We start from the raw sequence: 25,899 nt of genomic DNA, 5'->3' as shown, positions 1-25,899 counted from the left end.
ACCTCTAAATGGTAGGCATAATACCTTTTTGTTAATTTTTTTGGTCACTTTTTCTCCCTACTACATCATTCAATCAGCATTATACCAAGTGCTCCACACCCATTGCTGAGTCTATCAGCCACCAACTAACCCCCCCCCCCACCAGACCTCCTCCAACAGGGTGGGCCAGGATGGAGATTAAGGGCATGTTAGGCATCTAGCCAACTATATTCACCATTTTCTTCTTTCTGATCTACTCATTTGCTCTCCCCTCACCATCACACTAGTAAAGCTGAGGGGTGAGCAAGCAATGGGGATGTGCAGCTTCTATGGCAGCTCAACCACTTCTTCACCTTATCCCCAGTTTAGACTTTGTCTCTCAAGCATGACATCCTCAACCTCCAACAGGGATCTTCATGTCAGATGCCATCAGGATAACCCCTCCACACCTGGGATGGCAACACCTATTCCTTCCTGCCACTCCATCAGTCACGGGAGGCACTAATCAAACATGGTTTGCCTGTGCCTAGTCTGGACTTTAACCCTCTACACTACTGAAGAGACTAACATTTTGTTACATTTAGGGAATCAAAAGTTGAAGGCTCTTACCTGTAGAGTTGTAGACCGGGATTTTGACTCCACAGACATCCCCTCTCCAGTCCCAAAGAAAAGTATTCAAAGAGACTGTTTTTTACTCCAGCTTCCTCCTTACGAATGAACAAACAAACGACAGAATGAATGAATAAAAAAAATAAACAAACACTTATTTGTTGAAGTACGACCACTGGAGAGAGAGAGAGAGTTCCTTTTCAGGGGCAGCTCGGGAATAATGTCTGGTTAACCGATTTGCTCAAGGTCACACTGCAGGCAAATGAGAGAATCAAACCTTGTACCACAGGAACAATAGCTCACAGCCTCAACCCTCAACACCAACTGCCTTGGACAGGTGACTTTGTTGTAGCCACTTCACAGCTCTTGTAGCCACTTCACAGCTCTTGAACTATCCATCTACTTTTCTCAACTCTAACAAAGGAGCATGCACATCCTCTAAGGCTGCTCAAATGCCTGCTTCAGGCAGGGGGAGCCACTCTTGCCAACAGAGGAGGGAGTGGTACAAGGTCACACTGAGGTGTCCTTTTCAGTAGAAGAGAAAAAGGAAGCAAACACTGAAACATACTTTCACTCCTTTGGCTAATGGGGATACAGAAGTGAAAAATGATTGGTCTGCCTTTTCCAAAGCCTTTCAGTCATTACACTTCCAACCAATCTAGAAGATAAAGGTCATCCTTGCCATCAGATTCTAATTCAGAGTCTGAGGTACTGGAAACAGGTTTGAATTATACATCACAAGTTTCCACTCCAGATAACTGGGAGCCTAAATCTGAAGAAAACAGTCAACTCTTCTACTGGAAAATCTGAAGATTTTTCGGACACCATTGACAGGATGAAGAACCTATTTAAGTGGGAACAAAAACATCTGAGAAACAGCAAAGATACTATGAATTTTTCAAGTGGATGCTCCTCAACCTGTGGCTATTCCTCCTGTTTTAATTGCCTTTGAGTATGCCTTCAATGCAGCGAGAAGTTCTTTTTTCCTAGTTGCTGGTGCCTGAAATTGGATAAATAAGTTCCACAATCCCACAAATTTCTCATTACAAACCCTATGGCACATCCTGCAGATGCCTCGCTCTCAAAATCAGCTTCTTCCAAACAGCTTAGGTGTTTAAACCTATTCTAGCAGTTAAAGACAGCACAGCTTTTGATAAGTTTGTGGAAAAAGGTACAAGGTGTATATTTTCTCCACCTTAGCCTACGGAACAGTGGTTTGTCACACTCATTTCTAATTTTCTTCCGGCTTCTTTTGACAATGTGACAAACTTACTTTCTGATCTTCCTTCCTGTAACACTAGGGCATCTCTAAATTCCTTACTCTCAGCAATGTCTCAAATTACTAAACACCCTATTAAAATGTTCTTATGCAGTGTCCAGGGAAGCAGCCACTGGATCAGCTATGAGGACATGTGCTTAATTGCGCACTCTGAATATACCACAGAATGTGAAAGCTGAACTTTTGAATGCACCACTGGATAAAAAGAGGTGTTATTTGGGCCTTCCACTGCAGAGTTCCTCAAAAAGTTTGAAGAAAGGGGAAAGAAAGCCGATCCAAATGCTTTTTCTTGGATATTTCACTCCTCTATCCTCTAATAAAACAGAAATTTTCCTCCTAGCTCAGCAACCTTTTACAGGGAACAATACAAATGATCCTAGCAAAAGACAATCAAGCAAACATTCAGGAAACAGTGGCAAGGAAGTTCAAACAAAAAAAAAAAAAAAAAAAGAAAGGAAGGCCTTTCCAGGACAACGGGCAATCTAAAAAGCAGACTGACTATACATCCCATCAATCTCTTTCCCTTCCGCACCACAGCAACCCAGTAAAGCTTTCCCAAAACCTAGGTCTTTACTCTCCTCTTTGGCAAAACATTACATCAGACACTTTGGCCCGGAGAATCATTCATAAAGGCTACAGCTTGCAGTGGGACACTCTTCCCCCATTTCAAGGGATTTTCCTCCACCCTTTCAAATGTCTCTGTTTCCTCCTATCCTGGATCAAATGTTGCTGCAGGGAGTAATACAGCCAGTTCTTCCAGATCAAAGAGAAAAGGTTTTTTTCTCAAGAATTCTTCTGATGCCACAAAAAGAAGGAACATTGGAGACCTGTACTGGGCTTTTCTGTTCTAAACCTTCACATCACAATTCCAAAATTCAAAATGTTTTCTCTACAGTATCTTACCTCTCACTCCTCCTCAAGAAATTTCCAGTAACACTATTTTTAAGAGAGACCTATCATCTCATTTCAATTTTCAAAGATTTCAGATGCTTTTTAAGATTTTTTTTCTGAGTCAGGTTTATATTCCATATTTAGATAACAACCATATCCTTTGCAGACTCTTTCTATACTGTCAAGAACTTATTTCTTAATCTGGGTATTCAAAAGAGCCTAGAAAAAAAATAATTAATTTTGTCTCACAAAACAGTGTTTCTAGGTTATCCCTGAGATACATCCATCATGATGGCTTGGCTTTTCTTCCTCAGGAAGAAGTTAGCTTTTAAAAAGGAATAGTCTCCGTCATCTTCCAGCAAATGACTCAACAGTCAGGGACTGTATCAGATGTTAACATTTGTGGTCTCTGCAATTCACATGATTCCTCTAACCAGACTTCACACAAGAAAAATTCAATGGCTCCTCAAATTAATTTTGACCCAATATCAGCACCCCCTCTTTGTCGAAGTGGAGAGCCGCTGGTGGGTGACTCGCTCATCCCTCAATCCAGCCCCCATGTCCTACTCACTCTACTTTCTGCTGCCTTACTTGTTGCTCTAATAATGTTTGTAGTCTGGGATCACAATGAAAACAGCATTTTTCTAAACTCATACACATTATCTAAATGCCCTCTTATTTTTCCCCTAGCACTGCAGCTCTTCCTCCTCCTGTCCTGAAATATCTCCCTTTATTTTAAAGAAACTGAACATTTGACAACCTAAATATTTCCTCTCTCTCCATTTCTACAATATTTCTGAGTTTCATTTTCAACTTGTCTCAAGTGCTAGCTACCACTTCAGGGGCAGTTCCTATCTTCCCCAGCAGCTTTCAAATTTAACTGTTACCTAGTCCTTTACAGTCTTCTCTTTTCAATAATATATAGGAAAGCAACAATGTCTCTCTCTTACTTTTACACATCTGTATCTTAATCCTTAGAGGCATGGCAAGATACAGTTAATGGAGAAGTCTCAATCTTTCAATCAAATTAATGTGCTTCTGTGATACACAGATCATCAGACTGGTCTAGTCACCATTTCTTGGGGAATAATACGTAAATTTTATATGCGCTAATGCTACTGAAATATCCTCAAGAATAAATATGTTCATATATTTATTTGAAAATTAAATCGCACTACATGCAACTTCTTCATAGGTTGGTACTAGGCCATCGGCTCTAAGGCTTATGCAAGCCTAGCCATAATTCCCTGGATATTTCATCCCACAATATTTACTTGTCTGGGCCCCTGTCTAGCAGGGCGACTGACATGATCCCCAGAGTGAATTTTCCATCTCCTATCCAATCATCAAGGTTCCTTTTGAAGAGGGCAAATGAGGCACTCTGCTTGACATGTATGGGCAGTCTATTCCAGAGTATGGGGAGTCTCTGGGTCAGGAACCTATCCCTCCAGCATGTTTTGTTCATTGTGATAAGGTTTAGATCCCTGGAGCGTGTGGCTCTGAGGGATTGGGATTTCTTTAAGTGGAGCATGTCCAACAGCTCAAGGTTTGACATGGCCTTGTATGTTAAACAGAGATCGCCTCTGAGTGGACGATATGCCACAGAGTATAGCTGGAGTTATTTTAGACGGTCAGCACATGGCATCTGCTTTAGGCCTGTGATTCTTTTAGTGAGGTATTTCTGTGGCCTTTCCAGCTATTGCAGATGTCTTGTGAGGTACATACCAAATGGGGCATTATACTCTATAATGGGTCTAATGAGAGATGAGTACACAGTGGGACAATGACCTCCTTTTTTCTGGATGAAAAGCCCTTAGTGAAGAGGTGTGCCACATAGGATTTCCTGACTGTTGTGTGGTGATGTGGTTATCAAAAGCGAGACCTGTGTCCCTAAGTCTCTCATCACACCTTTGATGTTTAGTGTCCTGCCACCTATGTGGTAATTCATGGGTACGCGTTTTTTTCCAAAGGGGATAACTATACATTTCTTGGCATTAAACTTGAGCCCATTGCTCTGGCACCAGGCATCTGTTTCTGTAAGGCGCTTTTGTAGAATATCCACATCATTTGGGGATTCAATAATGGCTCCCAGTTTGCAGCCATCTGCAAACTTTGTTAGCCAGAGTCCCTTACTGTTGGCCTGTACTTCAGAGAAGTAGATGCCAAACAAGAGTGGTCCCAGGACTGAACCTGAGGTACTCTACTTGTCACTTGCCTGGAGCTGGATTTGGAGTTGGCTACTTTTACAGTTTGGGTTCTGTCAGTAAGCCAGTTGGCAACCCATCGAGTGACGTAGGGATTTATGCTCAGCTTAGTAAGTTTATCAATGATTCCAGAGAGGAGGATGGTGTCGAAGGCCTTAGCGAGATCCAGATAGGCTGTGTGGACCGCCTTACCCTTGTCCACAGCTCTGGAGACCGATTCAAAGAAGTCAATGAGATTCAGGAGACAAGATCGGCCCTTCACAAACCCAAACGGGATGGGGTCCAGTGTTTGAAGGTTGCCAATGTCTTTGTTTATAAGTTCCATGACAATGCGTTCCATGCCCTTGAAGATCAGGCTTGTCAGACTGAGGGGACAGTAGTTCCCGGGATCCAAGGCAGATCCTCCCTTGTGGAGAGGGATAACTGTAGCTGTGCGCCACTCAGTGGGCACAAAGCCTGAGGTGAGGCTATGATTAAACATGACACTTAGGTGAGGTGCCAGTTCATGTAGTACGCAGCCTGGGATGTCCTCTGGTCCCATGGATGCTGTATTCCTAGCTTGAGAGAGTGCAGTTTCTACCTGTGTGGGCGTGATTATCGGAATTTGGCAATCTTTTGGTATTGAGATGGCCCTTTAAGGGGTGAGAGGGGGGTGAAGTTGGCACTAAATCGATCTGCCAGGATATTGGCAATATCCTTGGGATCAGTATATTTAATGCCATTCTGTTGTAGCTCAGAGCAGATCTGAGCATTGTCATTTAGATTCTTGACATAACTATAGAATGCCTTGTGGCTGTCTTTGGAATCTTTGGCAATTTTATTTTCGTAACTAGCTTTTGAGGATTTTATGAGGGATCTCAGCTTCTTACCGAGGCTGGTGAGTGAGTTTTTTGCATCCTGGGATTTTCCTCTTTTCTGCAACAGTTTCTTCCTTCTGTTGTATAGTTTGTTTATAGGAGGGGACAACCAGATTGGCTTCCTTTTTTTGGAGAAGAGCATCTTGGTTCTATTTGGAATGGCACGATTCATGCAAGAGTGGATGTGCTCATACAGTGCCTTAATGTAGGATTCTGCAGTCGAACTTCCAGATCCCGTCTGCATGGGTGTTGTGAAGTTTGTCACTTCTGACTTCAGTAGCATAAAGTTGGCTTTGGAGAAGTTTTTTAAGGTTTCCTTACTGGGGGGTGGGGGTGGGATGTGGATGTCAAGGGTGATTTGCTTATGGTCAGACCTGACCAATGAGGGGGTAACCACTGGTGTGGAGCATCTATCTCCCATGTTGGTAATGACCAGGTCTAGGATATTGGAGCCCCTGGTGGGACAATGGATTAGCTGATCCAGGGCGTTGGAATTTATGAATCCCAAGAACCGTTGGGAAAATGAGCTGGTACTCGCTTAGTTTTCCCAATTAATGGCAGAGTAGTTTAAATCACCCAGTATTAGGGTGTTTGGTTGTATCTTAATATTTTCCAGTATGTTTAGAAAGGTGTAGTGAGAATCTTTGGGCATGGTGGGGATAGCCTGGAGGTGTGAATATCCTTGGTGAATATGAACACTCCTCCACCTTTAATGTTTCAGTCTTGGTTTTGTGGCCGAAAAGTGTGGTAAAAATTGTAGCCTGGTATTGCAGGGGTGCTCTCTGGAGCCTTGAACCAGGTCTCAGTTACTGCACAGATATCAATGTTCTCCATTTTTAGGAGTGCCTTGAGAGAGTGCATTTTGAGGTTTAGACTTCTAGCATTGAGTAGCATTACCTTCAGATTTTGCATGCTTGTATCTGTTACGGTGGTGGTTTTATCCTTTGAACCTTGCCTAAAAAAGGCACTATAGGGGCGGCAAGAGCTTTAGCCAGTAACCTGAATCCCAGGAGTGACAGGTGCAGACCATCTCTGGCAAATCATCGTGGTTTGTCGATCATGTCTTCCCAGGCAGACAAATACTGGATCCCCTTTGATTGACACCAGAAGCTTAACCAATTGTTGAAGTCAATCATTTTGTCCTTATACTGTGGTATCATTCTGGGCGAAGGCAGGATGCTACTCAGGGCTAGGGTCATACCTGCCTAGGTCACACGATCCAAGAGCTCTTCCATATCTCTTTTCATGTAGTCCAAGGAGGTACGTCTCAAGTCATTCACTCCAGCATGGACAGTCGTATTTGTACTTGTTGTGGAGTGACTTGAGTGCATGTGTTATGTGGCAGTTCCTGGCACCCAACAGGCAGCTGACTGTAATTTTCTCCTTGTTCAGCTTGGTGAGTGGGACATCAGTGTGCCTGACTAGAGTGTCACATATGACTGAAGTGTTGGGTACACTGTCTTGCCTTAGGGGCTGTTTTTGGGTAGCACAGTGGTGTTGTGAGCTATGTGTCACTTTGGTTGTGACTGGTGTTTGTTTGCATTTCGGCTTCGGAGGTCCTTGTTGCTTGGGCAGGTTAATGTTAAGGGCCTCCGCATATGTGGGTTTAGTGTTGCTATGTGTGGGTGTTGATGGTGTGGGTTTTGAAGGGCTACGAGTTGCTTGAGGTGTAATGCAGGTGTTAACCTTCTCCTCGACTGTCTAGCACAATCTTGGCCGGAGAGAGCTTTGCTTCCAGTTTGGCTATGCAAGTGCATCTCTCGCAGGTTATAGTGTTGGGTGGTAGGAGGAGATTATGTCTGTGTACATGAGGCAGTTGCCGCATTGCCCCAGTATGCCCAGATTCACCAGGTGGACAGGAGAAATCACCAGAAGCTGACCCCTGGACATGCCTGTTTAGGTGCTTTTTTGTAAAGTTTAAGAGCTGTTTTCCCTTACCTTTGCAAGGTACTTTGCAATTATAGGCTGTTTAGTGCCTATGATTAATTTCTCCTTATTGACAAGGAGAGCCGAGTGCTTGCATCAGTTTCAAGCTTCCTAGTTCTTTCCAGCAGGTTCTAGAGCAAGTGCTAGTCACAGGGGTTCAGATTTTAGGGCTACTACTGAGAAACCAGCTAGTTTTAAGGGAAAATTTGAAGAGCAGACTTTATGGCACCTGGAATAGTTTAACGTTTGCCTCGCAGTGCTGCACGATGTGAAAAATGTGCAAACATATGCATTTTTAAGCCAGAAAGGGATAGAAATCAGCCCAAAAAGGCTAATAAAATTACAATTTCAGAGCTGTAAACCACTCCTCTAGCATTATATACTACAGCATCTTTTCTAGATCCCCCAATACCACCTCACTATTACAAATAAAACTGCAGCTACCACCCACAATTAAACCAACTTGTTGAAAAATTATTTTCCCTAAAATTCTTATTTTCTTACATATCAATGTCTTGCAGGGATATAAACACATGCCAAATTAAATCCCTCTCTTTGCCCCAAAATATCCATTACTTGTTTTTATTAATGGAGCCCTTTCTTTACCAATAGAATTACTTCCCGCTTCCTTTGTTCCCAATAGTCTGTTGAGTATCCATTCAAACCATTCCCTCAATAAAATTCAGATGTTCATTCATCTCCAACGGCACCGCATGTACTATTTCTAGTATCACCCTAAACTTCTCAACATTTATCATTACCCTTTGCTTTATATCCAAGAACGAACAATAACACTCTCAGTTAAGGATCCTATACATAGCACAAGCAGAAAACTATAACTCAAAGTGAAAAGGGATGATGATGAAATGGGGGGGGGTGGGCTCAAGAAACAGGGAGAGCCTGGGATCTTGGATGCAAGCCTTTAAGAAGAATGACAATAATCATAAAGAATATTATATCCATAAAGTAGCGGAAAGTATTCTGAGAAACAAGTCACCATGGGAAAGGAGATTCTGCCGATAGAGACGACTGCAATTAGGGATGCAGACAATAGGCAAGACACGGCTGGAATTTATTGGAGAAAACTAGCAAAGGAACCAAGGTATTGGGTGCAAATAACTAGAGACGGAGAGGTAATAGAATGGGAGAATTTATTTGGACTTCAGGTTAGAGATTGACCAGCAATCTTTGATAGTGAAAGCAGAGTATAGGCAAAAAGAAAAAAACACGGGGGTCCTAAATGAAAGAACAGCACTGGTAGAGTTTTTAGCAGAATCTAAAACAGAAGCTACCATTAAAAAAGGAATTAATAAAGTATATAAAATATTGCATGATAGCGGTCAGAATCAGAGGAGGTTAGAAAGGATTGGGGAAAGACTGGATAAGCAATTCAAAGAAACCATGGGAGGATATATGTGTATCTCCCAAATATGCAACAAAATCTACAAGATTTAGGATTTTTCCTTGGAAATGTTTAGTGATATTTTTTATACCCCACGTAGGCTCCAGATAATTTTTCCTCAGGTAGGCAGCAAGTGCTGGAGGTGTGACGGGGAATAAAGATGTACTTGAAAACATTTTCTGGGAGTGCAGTATGTTGGACTTTAAAGATTCCCTGTGGGATGCACTGTCGGAGATGCTGGTGTGACGAGGGAGATGATTTTTCTGATTTAAGATACAGAAACAGAGCTGTCTAGACATGGTAAAGCTTTTCTGTCTTTAATTATGGTGGCTGACAAAAAAGCAATGGAAATCAAAATCTAAACCAGCTATATTAGAAGTAGAAATACAGTAACAGAGATAAAACTACTGGAACGGAGTTCTTTAGCAAAGGGTAGGAGCAAACTACATAGAAAAAATAGGAACTGTGGGAACAACACATACAGGGGAGTAATGAGGTTTAAAAGAAGGCAGGACTTAAATGAGCTATGTAATGTTTGACCAAGATTACAAGTTATGTACAATGTTTGTAACTAGCAGTGTGTCAGTATGGTCCGTGATGGAAAATGCTTGCAACTAGGATTGTGTCCATGTAACTTGTTTTCACTTGTATAAATTTATAACTGCTTATGTCATTAAGTGATGGTTTAATAGACATTTCTTGTTTAAAAAAAGGGGGGGGGCAGGAATTAAATTTATGCAATGTAGCTTAGGTTATATGGCATAAAGCAATGTGTGTGAAGTATAATGTTTGTTGTTAATTTAATACAGTTTGATTACCTTTGCACAAATGTAAATTTGCCTACATGGCATGTGAATTCAATAAAAGTGTTAATATGGACAAAGCAGCCATTTTAAAAAGTAAACTATCACCAACTATGCCTAATATTTCATTTGCATATGATATGCCCACTAAAAGCTTATATAAAAAAAACCTGCAACTGGCAAGTATAATGTCTAAATGTGAAAATAGATGAGAAAGAGTCAATATACAAAGCTGATGTCCTCTTTTTTCCAAATACAGCAGTTAATAACAGCTTCCCCTTCCTTTTCTAATGCACACACATCACCTGGAACCTTTTTCTTTTAAACTGTATGGAATACAACCCTTCCAAATAGAAGTTAATGAAGCAGTTTGAAAGCAGCTTGCACAGGCTGCCCTATGCAAAGGGCCACTGTTACTCATGCTACGGAGCTCGACTTTGTCTACACTTATTCTAAAGCAAATGTAATTATCAGTTGTTTACTATCTCTCCTTAGTCATGACCAGCATTCAACACTTTCTCATACTGCAGCCACTGGGATAGTGCCTACATTTACAGACCAATAAATTTCCCTCTTCTGTTTTTAAATTTCATTTTCCCTTCTATGCGAAACCCGTGCCTGTGCCTTTGCCTTTTCGAACTTAAATTGTTCTTCTCTCAAGCAGCCATTGAAAATGTCACCTAGAGCAAATTGTCTGGCCAACTTCTGACTGATGCCTGCCTTATCCTGAATGCTTCTGCTCCTTTCCATCAGGCAATTTCCTGCAGAGATTCTTCTCAGCTTGAGCAGCTACGGGGTGGGGGCTATTATAGAAGACATCTGTAAGGCTATCAACTAAACTTACTTTAATTTTAGTGTGTTTAAATAAACAAGTAGTATTCTGTTGGAGTATATATTTAAAATCAACTACTACTAATTTGATACATATTTTTTCATTTTAGCTTCTCAGTTCATAGCAGCAAACTTACTTCCCTGGCAGCTGCAGTGTCACACATTTATTTTTACACACTTTTGTATCTTTTCCTGTTCTATATACAATGTAACTTTTGACTTACTATGCATGTATCTAATCACCTTTTTACCCAGTTACTGTTTAAATTTACATAAACAAGCATTTCAAGCACCCCTCCGATGTGGGACTATTACAATACTTTCTATACTCAAATATTTTTTTACAAAGGTAACACGTAATTTAAGTCAGAAAGCATTTTCAAACGGAATACAACTTGGTCATTTTTTGCATTCTGTTCTTTAGCAATCTTATTTGTGTTTCATCTGGAAAGGATAAAGTCTCACTATAACACAAGCAACCTTGTGCAAGGTTTGAACTGCTTCTCATACTTCACCAGTTCAAATACTTAAAGTGAATTCATACTTTATTGCTCTATCTTAGCTTCCATCATTCTCATTTTCTTCACCATCTCTCAGCACAAACAACTGGCTCAAATCCAGTTCCCTCATTATTCAACTGGTCATCTCCTGGGTTTCTCTACCTTCAATATGTTTCTCTTTGAAACTGGTAAAGAAGTCACTGGCACAGTCTTGCAATGGTTCCAATTCCGAGTCCCTTTCAGCTTGCCTTTTTTTCTGGTTTCCATTTTTTTTAAAATCTCTCCTACCATCTGTTCTGCTTCTATGCACTTCTTTGATCAGGAAAAACGTGCTGAAAACTGCTGGATACAACATTCTGAATCTCAGTACAGCCTGACAATGTCTTCTGATACCTTAGATGAAATGTGCTTCTTAGTCTGGAGTACAATAAATAAATTATCTTTTTCCACAAAACGTTTAGCATTATCTACTTTCATTATCTGCCATATCTTACTTAAAAGTACTTACTTACGCTGGCATGTTTGAATCTCCACTAAAATAGATCTCATTCTTCCCAACAGCAAGATTTAGGGTACATACAAATTATGACCTCTCAGTTAATACTGTTGAGAAACATCACTCCATTTACTTATCTGTATCCTCATAAAGTTGCTATATTCTGCTTCCTCCAATTTCTCTGGGACAGCAGAGAACCTCAGATTCTCTGACCTTAATCTGTCTTTTAAGTTTAGCTATTTTTTTTTTCAAACAACCCATCATAGTCAACTCATATGACTGTTTACTTGGGGTTTCTTCTATTTTTTTCCAACCTATTACTATTTGACTTGGTGTATTCTAATATCTCACTTTTTAAAGACTTCTGAATATATGTGGTTTATTTTCCCTTCTAAGTTGCTGAAGTATCCCCTCCACAAGTAAAAATTGGTCATCTTCCTTCTGAACAGTCACAAGGTTATTCTCAACCAAAAATGTTTACTTCTCTTTTCTTAAGCGACTTTACCTTAGATTTTCCAATTTTATTTTTCCCCGGCGTACAGGAATTGTATTCACTGTGCCAATAACAAAATTAATTCAATAAACAATTTTTGGGGATTTTTCAATGAATTCCTGGTTTTCACACTGACAAGAGTTTTAGCTTGGTAGTCAGCCATACACCACCTCATCATCTCTGGTAAATTAAAGATTTAAGCGATAACTAATGTTACAAAAAGTAGCTATTTCCACAAACAAGAACAATACATACAACTACACACACAATCAATATATATATATATATATATATATATATATATAGATATATATATAGGTTCAGGTGCGAGATATTTCCTTGTGGTACATTTGACTGGGGACACATGGTTGAAGTGACAGTCAGCTGCAGAGAAATATGGCTGCTTACAAATTCCCTGTGGGCAAAGAGAAGAAAGTGCTGCCATGCCCACAACTTCAATAACCAAATGCACAGGGGGAAATCAAGGTCCATGGTCCCCGAGGGAACATGAGACAGCAGGCAATATAGCAGGCATCAACAGCAGGCTGGCCAGAGGCCTTGTCAGTAGCAGTACAAATGCAATGCGCAATGGGCAGTACCTTTTTAATTGGTGTGTGTGTGGACACTTACCCCCTTTATAGTGTCTAGGGAACATTACCTAAAACGCATACTGGAGCATAAATGTGACTACAGTAGCCTGCAGGATTTCCTCCATGCTGTAGCACACTTCCACATGTTGTAGTAACATAAGTATGTACTGTACACTGAGCACAACACTCATTACTTCTTCTGTCTCCATGCATTTGGTTATTAAAGCTGTGGGCATGGCAGTGTGTGCTTCTCTTTGCCCACAGGGAATTTGCAAACAGACATATTTCTCTGCAGTTGGCTGTCACTTCAGTCATGTGTCCCCAGTCAAATGTATCACAGGAAAATGTCTCACTGCCTAGGTGCCTGAAAAAGATAAATAAAAAAGCCAAAAATATCCAACAGTGGATGAAAAGCTTTATACTATAATGCTTCATGTGAAGTGAAGTCATGTTTGGCATCATTACCAGTCACAGACAGCCTGAAATAATCAGTGAACAAAGCAGTTGAAAAGTACTGAAATTCTACTCCCATCTAGGCATCTGTCTACATAATGAAAGGGTGAAAGACAATAATTCTTTATAACAGGCAATCACAACAGTTCTTTTGTATTTTCTCACACTGAATTGCATTGAAAGGGGTTCGCTGATGTTGCTGTGATCACCCTCCTGGCTATCCTCCTCTTCTTGATGCAAGCGTTCCAAGATGATGTCAGCTTCAGATACATACACCCCCCCCTGCATAGCAAGCTAACATTGCTTTATACAAACATGTATAACTGCGAGTCATCTGTACCGGACAGGACCAAACAAGAGGAACAGTAAACCTGCCGGGTGGACAACTGCCATTAACAGGCTTTACAACAAGAGGAAGAAATTGCTGTCAAAGTAAGAGGGAGCGAGCCCCAAACTGGAAACACTCCCTCAGCTTAAACAAGCAAATAAGACTTTGTGAAATCCTCCAAATCCAAATTAGCTTCCTCGATTAATGACAACAATAAGACGTTCTTTAGTTACATCCGTAACCTAAAAGGAAAGGCCCAGATTTGTGCCGAACTAGTAGTTAATGATACCACATACACTGAGCCTGTGGACATAGGTTCTGTGAAAACTTCACTCCCCTGTCCCAGCCACATGTGCACCCCATGACATCCCTACCACCAGTCTCCTACCTTGTATCTCTAAAACGCATTTTGTAAATGCCTTCTCCAAGGACAAAAACACAGCATCTATGGGACCTGATAATATCCCAGGCTGCGTCCTACACGGGCTCCAACAAGAATTAGCAACACCACTGGGTACTCTCTTCAATCATAGTCTAAGCACCGGCTTCACCCCAACTGAATGGAAAATGGCCACTGTTATTCCCTTGCACAAAGGTAGTGCTTCCACTGACTCCGGGAAGTACAGACCTATTAGACTGACTAGCGTTATATGCAAGGCCATGGAGCAAATCATCATGGACCTTATCAGCAAAGATATAGGTCATCTCCAAACACTTGACCCTACTCAGTCTGGATTTGTCAAAGGGAGATCATGCCTGCTAAACCTGGTGGACTTCTTTGAGACCATCACCAAGGCCCTGGACGAGGGGAAATCTGTGCATACAGCCTACCTAGACTTAACCAAGGCTTTTGACACTATCCCACACTCTGTCATCATTGACAAACTTACCCAGCTAGGTATTAACCCTTACATTGTTAGATGGGTTGCTAACTGGCGCACTGATAGAACATATAATCAAAACAGGGGAATCCACCTCCAACAGCAGACCTGTAACCAGTGGTGTTTGACAGGGATCAGTCCTGGGACTTCTACTGTTTAGAATCTATTTCTCCAAAGTAAAAGCAAAAACTAAATGTCTGTGGCTGACAAAGTTTGAGGATGACTGCAAACTGGGAGCGGTCACAGAATCTCCAAATGATGTCAACATCCAACAAAAGGGTCCTATACAAACAAATGATTGGTGCCAAAGTCATGGCCATAAAACTCAATGCAAAAAAAATGTATTATTCCTTTCGGAAAGAGTGATGTTCCTGCTAACTACCACATCAACAGCAACACCCTAAGTATGCACTCAGTGGTGAGAGACCTAAGTATGCACTCAGTGGTGAGAGACCTAGGCAAACAGGTTGACAGCAACCTTATCTCTGCTCACCATATCTCCACAGTGGTAAGAAGGGCATTCTATATTGTTCATCTCATACGTAAGGACACTGCCTCCAGAAAAAAAGAAATTATAACCTCCCTGTACTCTCCCCTCATCAGGTCAATAATGGAGTACAATGCCCCTTTTGGTATGTACCTTTACAACCACCTGCAGCAATTGGAGAGACCAAGGCTCCTCACAAGGGAAATTCAAGGTCTTCAGCATTTGTCCTAAGTGGATTGTCTGAAATCACTGTCACTTTATTCTGTTTCATACAAACTACTCAAAGGTGATCTCTGCCTTGCATAAAAGGCAATATCTGAACCTGCTTTACTGGAAATGCTGCATATCCACAAGTCAAATGGCACACGGGTTAGTCGTTCTGAAGACCTTAACCGGGTATGTGACATTAACAGACCCTGACGGAGGGACAGATTTGTCTCCCAGAAATTACCACTCCTTTTGAATAGACTCCCACTTCATGTCAAACAGAGCACCTCATTGGCCTTCTTCAAACACAATTTGGATGATTGAATGGGTAACCGTAACTTCACCCCAAGGGACCCACCTGTGTCCCTCTTGGACAGGGGCAATACATGCTGATCGTGGAAATAAGGGTAGAACATTAGCCTAGTAACTTCCTATGATTCTATGAAAAGGGCTTGTCATACATTCAGTGTTAAGATTTTTTTTAACTGATATCCATGTTAAATACCAAAATCATAGTAATGCATCAGAACAACTTAAAGTAACACATTTTAACCATCCCTTGAGCTTTCCAACGGAAGCTGTTAGTAAACATTTCAAATTTTTATTAATTTATTTATTGACCAAGAAAGTCAGACTGGGCACAGATGCCCTTTTTCACTGGAGGCCTGGTGAGAAAAGCTCCAAGGTATCATATCTAATGCAATCAGTACTTACAATAACAGATTTTATAATGCTGTTTCATTGAACACATAGCATAAGTCAGTATAACAAAATCTGTACGGATATTCACAAGTATATTTACAAGCCTTATACCACGACCTTACAGATAGAATAGTAATGTATTATATAAACAGGAATAATTTAAAAATACAATACATAGTGAGATACTAAAGGAGATAAGCACATCTGAGTGTTAACAGAGATGTTGTGATGGAACAGTAATTTGGTAGTGCTAATTAAAATATGTAGAGTAGTTTAAGTAGTACAATAAAGTGAGATATTGGAAGGGGATAGGCCGATTTAGTGCTTCAAAGGTAGGTATAAGAAAAGGTGACAAAGGGTGTTACAGAGCTATGTCCAAAGATAAGGAGCAGGGATAAAGCCAGAAGGTAGAGTGGAAGTCTTTTACTAATGGTTTGAAGAGATGAAGATTTGTAATGAACTTGACTGATATAGGAATTTTATTCCAAGTTCTAGTTAACTATTGGAATAGGGACTGATCCCAGTACCCCTTTGTGGCTTAAAGATGGTAAGTAGTTTATTATTTGATCAAATAGGAAGACTTGGAAGATAACAGTCTTAACTGTTAGGCAGGCAGATTGGGCATACATGATTTTATGGGTTAAGACAGTGATGGCGAACCTATGACATGCGTGTTAAAGGTGACATGCCACAATGTTTTGGGTGACACACCAGTGTTCACCAACACCAAACTTACGAAAGAAAGTGAATGAACAAAAATACAAGAAATATGTGACCCTCCGCTTATCTATTACAACTCAGCAACAAAAAAGTCATTAAATGATGTTAATCAAATGGTGTGATCCATATTTTTTTCAGTTCAATTCAAAACTACTATTAAAAATAGGGTAATTTTTGATGTACTATTTTAAGCCCAATTATCAGTGCGTATATCATTTTCTCTATTGTAAGTCACTGATTTTTCTTTTACTTTTACAATAACAGCACAGATCACTGGACTATATATTTTTTTGTATAAATGAATATGTAAAGAATTGTTTCTCTTTTGTTCACGGGGGTGGGCGGATGACACACCAGCAGAGTCAGGATAGGCATTTTCCAAATTTTTGACATGCCGAGCCCAAAAAGTTCACCATCGCTGGGTTAAGATTAGCTGAATACAAGATATGAAGTAAGGAACCTCGAGACATTCAAATGTTTTTAGTGCTAAACAGTGGTTGGTCCAGTAATGTTTACTGCAAGCAAATCTACCACATTTGTTACAGCACAGTTCAAGTTTAGAACTATGCGAGGCTTGCAAGTTGGTCACAACAGTGGCTCCAGATAGGAGAGACTCAGGAGGCAAGAGGTGGCAAGAGTTATCTTGTCAGAGTCTGTAAGGAATTTCTTTACATACAGTGCCTAGTTTTTGATGGGTTTTCTTGACTCTGTTGTGGATATGCAAATTAGATTTAAGATTGTCATGCCAAGTAGTTTTGTATGAGGGGTAACTTCAACCATGGTATTATTTAATACACATTTTATTAAAGTTTTTTTTCATGAAAATGGGATTAGAGGAAAAAAGTAGTAATTTAGTTTTTTTAGGGGGAATTTAGTAGTTAATTTCAACAGTTAAAGACTTGAGTAACTCTTTGAAGATGTATTAGCTTCCTAGAAATGCATATTAGGTTAGAATAGTCAGTGTACTGTGTGAAAAAAGCTTGCTGAGAGAATTTATGTAAATGTTAGTGATTACATTAAAAAGTAAAGGTCCAAGAATGGAACCATGTAGCACACCAGTATTGACAAGAAAGAAGGAATACAAAGTGGAGAGACATTTAACAGACTGGTATGTTTCAGTTAAGTAGTTGTTAAACTATAGTCATGTGGGATGTGACAGCCCCTCCAGTGAAGAAAGTTGGTAGAGAAGTTTTTGTTGCCCATCTGTTCCACATTTTGGATGAAAGAAAGTTGAAAGCTTTGGTGACAACTTTTGGAATGCATGTTTTTGCTTCTGCTGATTGAGCCATCCATAAGTGATGGTGAAAGGCATACCAAGGTAGTCGACTATTCAGCATGCATAAGCAGAAATTGGCCACTTAAGGGTGCAACAGATATGCAGTAGGTACTGAACCACAACAAAGCTCCTTACACCAGCTCACATTTACCAAATGTTTTCCATCACACCAAGGTTTAGATTACAGTGGCAATGTTCAAAAATAAGCTCCCAAGACTTATGCTGAACTGCATGGCAGCTTCTGACTGTTGTATCACTGCTACAAGTGAAATACCAGATTAAGCTAACAATGGGCTAAAGTTTGCGAGTTAAAGGGTTTAATAATTTTGTCTTAACAGTGGGAATTTAAACCATCTATGCCTAATCCCAGACATGCACAAAGCAATGACCAAGTAAAGAGAATCAGAACTCTCATACTGGGTGATTTCAACTACCCTTTCATGAACTAGGAAAACTATTCAAGTACCAATGTACAGGCTCAACGCTTTCTGGAACTTATCAATTTCAATGCCCTGGACCAGCTATTCTGACCCCCACTAGAGGAAGCAACATCCTCAACCTGGTTATCACCAACATGGGAGACCGTTGCTCCACACCTATAGTCAAATCCTCCCTGGTTAAATCTGACCACAAACTGATCACCATGGAAATCTCCATCTCACCTACATCCCCCGCTAAAGTGACCACCCTGAAAAACTTCTCTAAAGCCGACTTTGGGCTACTAAAAACAGAGGTGGCTAACTTCTCGGCACCCATGCCAATGGAAAACACCTGCACGACTGCCAAATCATACACCAATGCATTGTATGAGCATGCACACAAATGCATGGACCTTGCCATACCAAATAGAACTAAGATGCTCTCTTCCAAAAAAAGGAAGCCAATCTGGTGGTCTTCAGCTATCAGTAAACTCTACAACAGAAGGAAGAACCTGTTGCAGAAAAAAATTAAGTCACAAGACTGGGAAAACCTCCCTTATCAGTCTCAACAAAAAGCTGAGATCCCTTATCAAATCCTCTAAAACCAGCTATGAAGGCAGAATTGCAGCAGACACCAAAAACAACCACAAAGCCTTCTAACAGCTATATCAAAAACCTCAAAGGCAATACCCAGATTTGCTCTGAGTTATTGTACAATGGCACCTCCTAAGCTGAGCCAACATACTGGCAGACAGATTTAGTGCCAACTTTACCCCCCCAAAGGGCCCTATCACAATACCAGAAGAAAGCCTGGTACCTGCCATTTCTGCGGCACAGGTAAAAGTTGCATTATCCAAAGCCAAGAATACAGCATCCATGGGGCCTGACAATATCCCTGGCTGCATCCCACATGAGCTACAAAACAAACTGGCACCATACCTGTGTGCCCTGTTCAATCACAGCCTTACTTCAGACTGTGTCCCCAACGAATGGCACACTTCTACAGTCATCCCACTCCATAAAGGGGGAGCAACTACAAACCATGGGAACTATCGCCCCATTAGCCTGACGAGTCTGGCATGCAAAGCTATGGAGCGCATCTTCATGGACCTGCTTAACAAAGATGGAGACAATCTCCAAACTCTTGACCCCACACAGTTTGGCTGTCAAGGGGAGATTCTGCCTGTTGAATCTGGTTGACTTCTTCGGGGCAGTCACCAAGGCTGTGGATGAGGGTAATGCAGTGCATACACCCTACCTTGACCTAGCCAAGGCCTTTAATACCATTCCCCACTCAGGTATCATTGATAAACTCACCAAACTAGGCATCAATCCTCGCATCACTAGGTGGGTTGCAAATTGGCTCACAGACAGGACCCACAGAGTGAAAGTTGCGGATTCCAAGTCAGACAGTCGACCAGTCAAGAGTGGAGTCCCACAGGGCTCCGACCTGGGCCTCTCCTGTTTGACATCTATTTCTTAGAAGTTCAGGCCATCACAGGAAGACTGTCTGACCATGTTTGCTGATGAGTTGGCTGATGACTGCAAGCTAGGAGTCATTATCAACTCCCCAAGTGATGCAGGCATCCTACAATCTCTGAGACCACTGACTGGTGTCGGAACCATGGCCTGAAGTTTAATGCCAAAAAATGCGTTATCATCCCCTTTGGAAAAGACTCCGTTCCCACGAATTACCACGTTGACTGGAGCCCACTGAACACTGAAGGGGCCATAAGAGATCTGGGCACCCAGGTCGACAGCCACCACACTGCCACTGTGGTCAGAAAGTCCTATATGGCACATCTTATAACCAAAGGTTTCGCATTCAGGAAGAAAGAGGTCATCATCCCTCATTAGACCAATCATCGAATATAAAGCCCTGTTTGGCATGTACCTGATCAGACACCTACAACAACTAGAGAGGTCACAAAAGTACCTCACAAAAAGGATCCTAGGCGTTAAACACATCCTACATGGACAGACTCAAGAAACTTCAGCTGTTCTCAGTCTCTTATCGTCTACTTACAGATGATCCCTGCTTGACTTACAAAGCCACGTCCAACCCAGCCCTACTTGAAATGCTACACCTAAAGAAATCCCAATCCCCCGCACCACACACTCCAGAGATCACAACCTCATTACCACAATTAACAGACCATGCTGGAGGGACAGGTTCAACTCCCAAAGGCTGCCCATAATCTGGAATAAGATTCATGTCAAGCAGAGCACCTCATTGGCCCTCTTCAAGAGAAATCTTGACAAGTGAATGGGTAACAAAGTTCACTCCAGGCATCATTCCAGTTGCCCTGCTTGATAGGGGCACTGTGAACTAACATCGGGTGGCACTGTGCCTGGACAATTTTTTTTGAGCTAGGCTTGTAAAGGCTCCAGGGCCATTAGCCTAGTACACAACTATGAATCTATGAAAAACCTCATGAGACACGTATGAATGGTATCGCCAATCAGCCTGCACTCTCACTGTATTAGCATACAGAAATTTACCCTTCTGCAATAAAAAATATGTACACTTTTTGCAGTTGATGCTCAAAACAATACATCAGCTACAGCTATATGTTAAACAGATGACAAAGCCTTATTTTCATAAGGCACTGATAACGCAGATGCATAAAAGAAACAAAGGTATATGTTTAAATAACAAAGAGGAACTCTGTCAGCCATGTGTGTTCTAGTTATACTTTATTCAAAACTCAAAGTACTTAAAGGAAAACTCTACCCTAGAACTAAAAATCTTTTTTTTTTTACTCCGTTTCTTGACTTAACATCTCAAAATCACTCTAAGTGCTTTGTTTGTAATTTTAGTCCATTTTCGACAACATGGCTACCAATGGGGCTTGATTTATTAACGTGATCTTGTTCTCCCTCAACCCTCTTTCCCATAATGCTTTGTACAACTCATGCCAGACATAAGGAAGTAACTGTAAATTTCCATGCCATTGACATATAATGCGACTTGTGAGAGTCACTTATCTTTTTTACTTTATGTAAAAGGACTGCTTCTTTTCTGTCTCTAATCACCCTCATTTATGTTTGGTTCAGAACTTGCTTTACACTATACTAAGAAGTTATCCAGCTACAGCCAGAAAAGTAGCTGGATTGCTGGCCTTTGTTCAGGGTTTTCTTTTGTAGTCCAAGAGGAAATGACAATCCCCTCCCCCACACTACTGCAGAGGTGTTAAAACTTTCACTGCACTGAGTGACCCTTGCAGAATCAATTCCTTTTGAACTACAAAAGAAAACCCTGAACAAACGCCAGCAATTTAACTACTTTTCTGGCTGTAGTTGGATAACTTCCAAGTATAATGCAAAACAAGCTCCGAGCCAAACATAAATGAGGGTGATTAGAGAAAGAAAAGAAGTGGCCCTTTTACAAAATGTAAAGAAGATAACAGTGACTCACACAAATCCCATTATATTGTCAATGGCATGAAAATTCACAGTTACTTCCTTATGTCTGGTATGAGTCATACAAAGCATTATGGGAAAAAGCAAGGGTTGAGGGAGAGCAAGATCACATTGATGCATCAAACCACACTGGTACTCATGTTGTGGAAAACAGGCTCAAATTACAAATACAGCACTTGAATGATTTTGAGGTGTTAAAATAGGCCAGGAAACAAAGATAGAGTGAAAAACAAGTTTTTTTTAGTTCTAGGATGGAGTTTTCCTTTACATTTTCTATACATTACATTTTCACATTCTACAGTAAGAGAGAGACAGGAAAAGTGGGTACTTTCCCGTTATCGGGGCAACAGTGAAAATGCAGTTCCAATAGCTAATAACAATGACTACCCACTTTTACCATTTTCCTGACATCCCATCATGCAATCTTAAAATATATTTATCTACCCGAACACAATGTCAGTAACACCAATAAATCTGATGTGGAAAGTGTCTTCTTGATAGGAATTGATTCTCAGTGCCAGAAATTCTCTCTCTGTGTCAAGTTCCCTAACAACCCACTGGCGAGTGTTCTGTTTGCGGACATACTTTCCCCTATGTAGAAAGCAGGTGCTGAAAATGTATTTTGAAAGGGTGGTTATAAAAGCATGTAAAACACACAGTTCACTTTTTTTTAAAGATGCATTTCAAACGTGTGCTCCACCTATCGATATAATAACAATAAAAGTAAGTTCCGATTTACGACCTCTAGCCATGTTCTTGTCTGTGCTCAGTTCTAGTCAGTATTGCATTTGGTGGGGTGCAAGCAGGTACGGGAACTCTTACAGTTCTACATATCTAATAGAAAAATCCAACATACGAGACATAACAAACAGCAAGTTTTCACAGAAAAGGAATGTGAATGCAAGTTACATTTAATGATAATCAGGATCCCCACCCACTCTACAGTGCATTACGTGGAATCTGACAGATCAGATCATGCAAGTGTGAACAGTGGAATTAATTAATACGTTGTGTAGTGATTCTACTTACTATTCCTTTTCTTTTTTCTTTTCAATAATTATTTAATCAGATAAAAATAATACAGGAAAAAGAGGAAAAGTACAGATTTACGGGCACATGGATTCATTGTTATTAACTTAGCTTTTGGAACCACATTTCCACTGTTGCCCCAATAACGGAAAAGTACCGAAAAGTGTATACCACACAGGATAAATAAGACACAGCTTTAAGAGGGAGTTACCAGTAAAAGGGAATGTACCATGTGATTATCAAGAATTCAGTAACTGATGCAAAGTGTCCTATACATGCATATCATGTCTTTAGCCTTTTCATTTAGATACTACTGACAGTAACTATACACGTATCTTACATCTTTCACCAGCAACTCAGGCAGCGGAACAGGACTGGGCAGCAGATTGTCTTCCAGAGACTTGAGTTAAGCATCCAATGGACAGCTTTGAGTTTAAGCAACCAATGGACAGCTCTCTTTTTGGGAAAGTGCATGGATTCATAACATTAAACTACAACCTGACAAATGCCAGGTATAGTTTGTATGTTCTACGCTACAGACTTCAACAGAACAGGTAGTATGAAAGGAAAAAATCTCTGAACCAGGGCTGGATGGCAAATCTTGCCCAAACCAACCTGACTCCTCCTAAAGGCTTCCTTGCCACACTGCATTAACATTACCCATCCCACCCTTATTCTACTTAATCTGATCAAACATAAATCTCCCCTGGGTGATACAGGGGTGAAGCGGAACATCAAGAGATTTCATTTGAGCTTCTTACTGTTATCACAGTATCAAACAGAAAACATTTTTTATTCAAGGAAAATAATCAATACAAGTTGCGTAATTTTCAGAATGCTGTGAGAAAGAAGTGTAAGAAAAATCATGATACTACAGAGTAGGACACTACACAAGCATGTTTTTGCTTAAGTGCTTTTATCTGCTAGAATCAAGGTGCAAGTTAGGTGTGTGAAAACAATGAAACACCCTTTATTCGTGATTGGCAATTTGAGGTTTCCTTCCTCCTTCAACCCCCTTTTCAAATGGTTAAATTTCTGAGAAGTGTGACAATTTACCTAGTGAATACTTCATAAAATGAGTGTCTTTAGGGAACTGTATATTTCATGGGACATTGTAAATGAAGCTGACACACACACACACAAAAAAGAAAGAAATAAAACCGGACATCAACGTTTTATCCACAAACCATAGAAGCAGGTCAGCCTATCACACTGATGCCACGGACAATCACACCGTCTTGCAAAATGTTTTGCAGAATAAAGGAGAGTCCACCTGTTTTGCTGAATAAAGGAAAAAGTCCACACATACGACACCAAAAATAATGTCAACAGTGAGACAATGTAAATCTAATATGAGGAACTACATGGCTCTTCCCATTATAACCCAACGAACGATACCTATACTCATCATGCAAAGGTTTTAACAGCTCCGCACGCTGTCATGTACTTATATTGGGCACGTTTGTAAGGTATATGTACACTAGCTACACAAACTGTGGCGGCATATGAACTGTATGCATACTTAATATAAGAACCATGGACACCTCTAGTTTAATTCATGCAAACTACTTCAAATAACACCAAACCGCTCACCACTTCTGCATTCCAGCACACGTAACAGATAAACCTAACGACTTCAACAAGTGTGCATACTAGTATTTACATACTTATGACAAACTAAATCAACTGTGTGATAACGCTATGTTTACGCGTTCATTACACAAACTTAATATGAAAAATACGGACTAGCTGTGGAAACGTTTCTGAATCTGAGCAATAAGGAACTACACAAATGTTATTAACTTATGCAGCAAATGCATTGAAAAAAACCTCTCTCCACTAGCCTTCATCATTTTAACGCGCCAAACCTCTCAAATTCCCATCTGATAATTACCCCCATAGTTCAGACTCTGATCCCAGCTGCTGACACTAAGACGCCTGCTTCTTCGTCCAGCTATTTAGTATTCGAGTTGTACTACAACTGTTGTACTTCTCCCGTCCAGAACCTCCCTCCAGTCCGTCCCACCAAAGATCAGGAGGTCCTTCCTCAGTGCAAGACGCACCGAAATGACAAAAAAAAGTTTGCTTGTCTACCTTGGCTGTCTTGACATAACGCCGGGGCTCCCAGAGCAAAAATGAAAATATAGGTTGCATGCTTTGAGCCAAAATTCTCAACAAATCAGAGACAAATCCAGAAATAATCGGGGACACTTAAAATATCAGTGCCATTAACTTGAAACATCAACAGAATAAGAGAATATAAATTAATATACATGCGCTAAAACAAAAATAAGTATTATTTAACTGTAATCGTTTAAATGCAATTCATTACGTTTTCCACATATCATCAGTTTTAAAAGGGACAAAGCTAAAATTTGTTTCAAAATCAGAGACAGTTGAGCGGTACAAACTCTGAAAGAGAAAAAGAGACCGCTAAAGATATAATTGCACAATTTGCTTGATCCACTATGTAGCTTCCATCGGACTGTATCCTTTCTTTAAAATGAAAACATGCAATATGAATCTCAGAGTCATGTTACCGCCAAAATTTTCTGGACAAGAATGTGTAACCTAACTCCAGTTTAATTGTAAATCAGAACCACAAAGATATACTTCGTTAACAGCGTCTTTTTTAAAACCCCAGTATGGGTACCAGGCTACTTTGTCTGTCATTTAACAACTATTTTCGTTAATGAATACTGCAATGTACCTTTAGCTCTGACACATATTCTGCACCAATAGTGCAAACTTTGTGTGACATTTAACATTAATGGTTAATTGATGTAAATATCCTTCTTTAAAAACGGATTGAGAAATAGCATTTTTTTTTTCTATCCCCAAATAACATTCTATGTACCAAAGCTAATCGCAAAACATGTTTCAAAACCCCTATACTTCTGTCACTACGCACTACTGGCAATCTGAAAAGACAACCACTGATTAGCAACTCCGCCGGCCACTCAACATTCACTTCACTTAGAATGACTGATTAACAATTTCCCGGGCCAATCAACATTCACTTAACCCTTTCATCGAAAGCCTGTTTACTTTGTGGATGGTCTTGGAGCAGTACTATTCTTAATGAAAACACTGCAATACACTTATCTAATCATA

The 25,899-nt window shown here is 40.4% G+C and overlaps 1 protein-coding gene across 2 annotated transcripts in view; it reads right to left on the bottom strand.

Annotated features, from left to right (window-relative positions):
* Positions 1-25,624, bottom strand: part of NAA40 (N-alpha-acetyltransferase 40, NatD catalytic subunit) — a 771,384-nt gene extending 745,760 nt beyond the window's left edge. The window contains exon 1 of one of the 2 annotated variants that reach the window (XM_044075624.1): positions 25,496-25,624. In XM_044075624.1, the coding sequence (XP_043931559.1) occupies positions 25,496-25,546 (51 nt within the window). In that variant the 5' untranslated portion in view covers positions 25,547-25,624. Of the gene's footprint in view, positions 1-24,679; positions 24,948-25,495 lie in introns of those variants that run through there. The other variant, XM_044075625.1, reaches the window with a different exon arrangement.
* Between the last annotated feature and the right edge of the window lie 275 nt (positions 25,625-25,899).

The sequence above is a fragment of the Protopterus annectens genome, chromosome 6.part1 (genome assembly GCF_019279795.1).
Source record: "Protopterus annectens isolate FY-2018-M chromosome 6.part1, PAN1.0, whole genome shotgun sequence".
NCBI lineage: Eukaryota > Metazoa > Chordata > Ceratodontiformes > Protopteridae > Protopterus > Protopterus annectens.
This window is presented reverse-complemented; position numbering and strand designations above follow the sequence as displayed.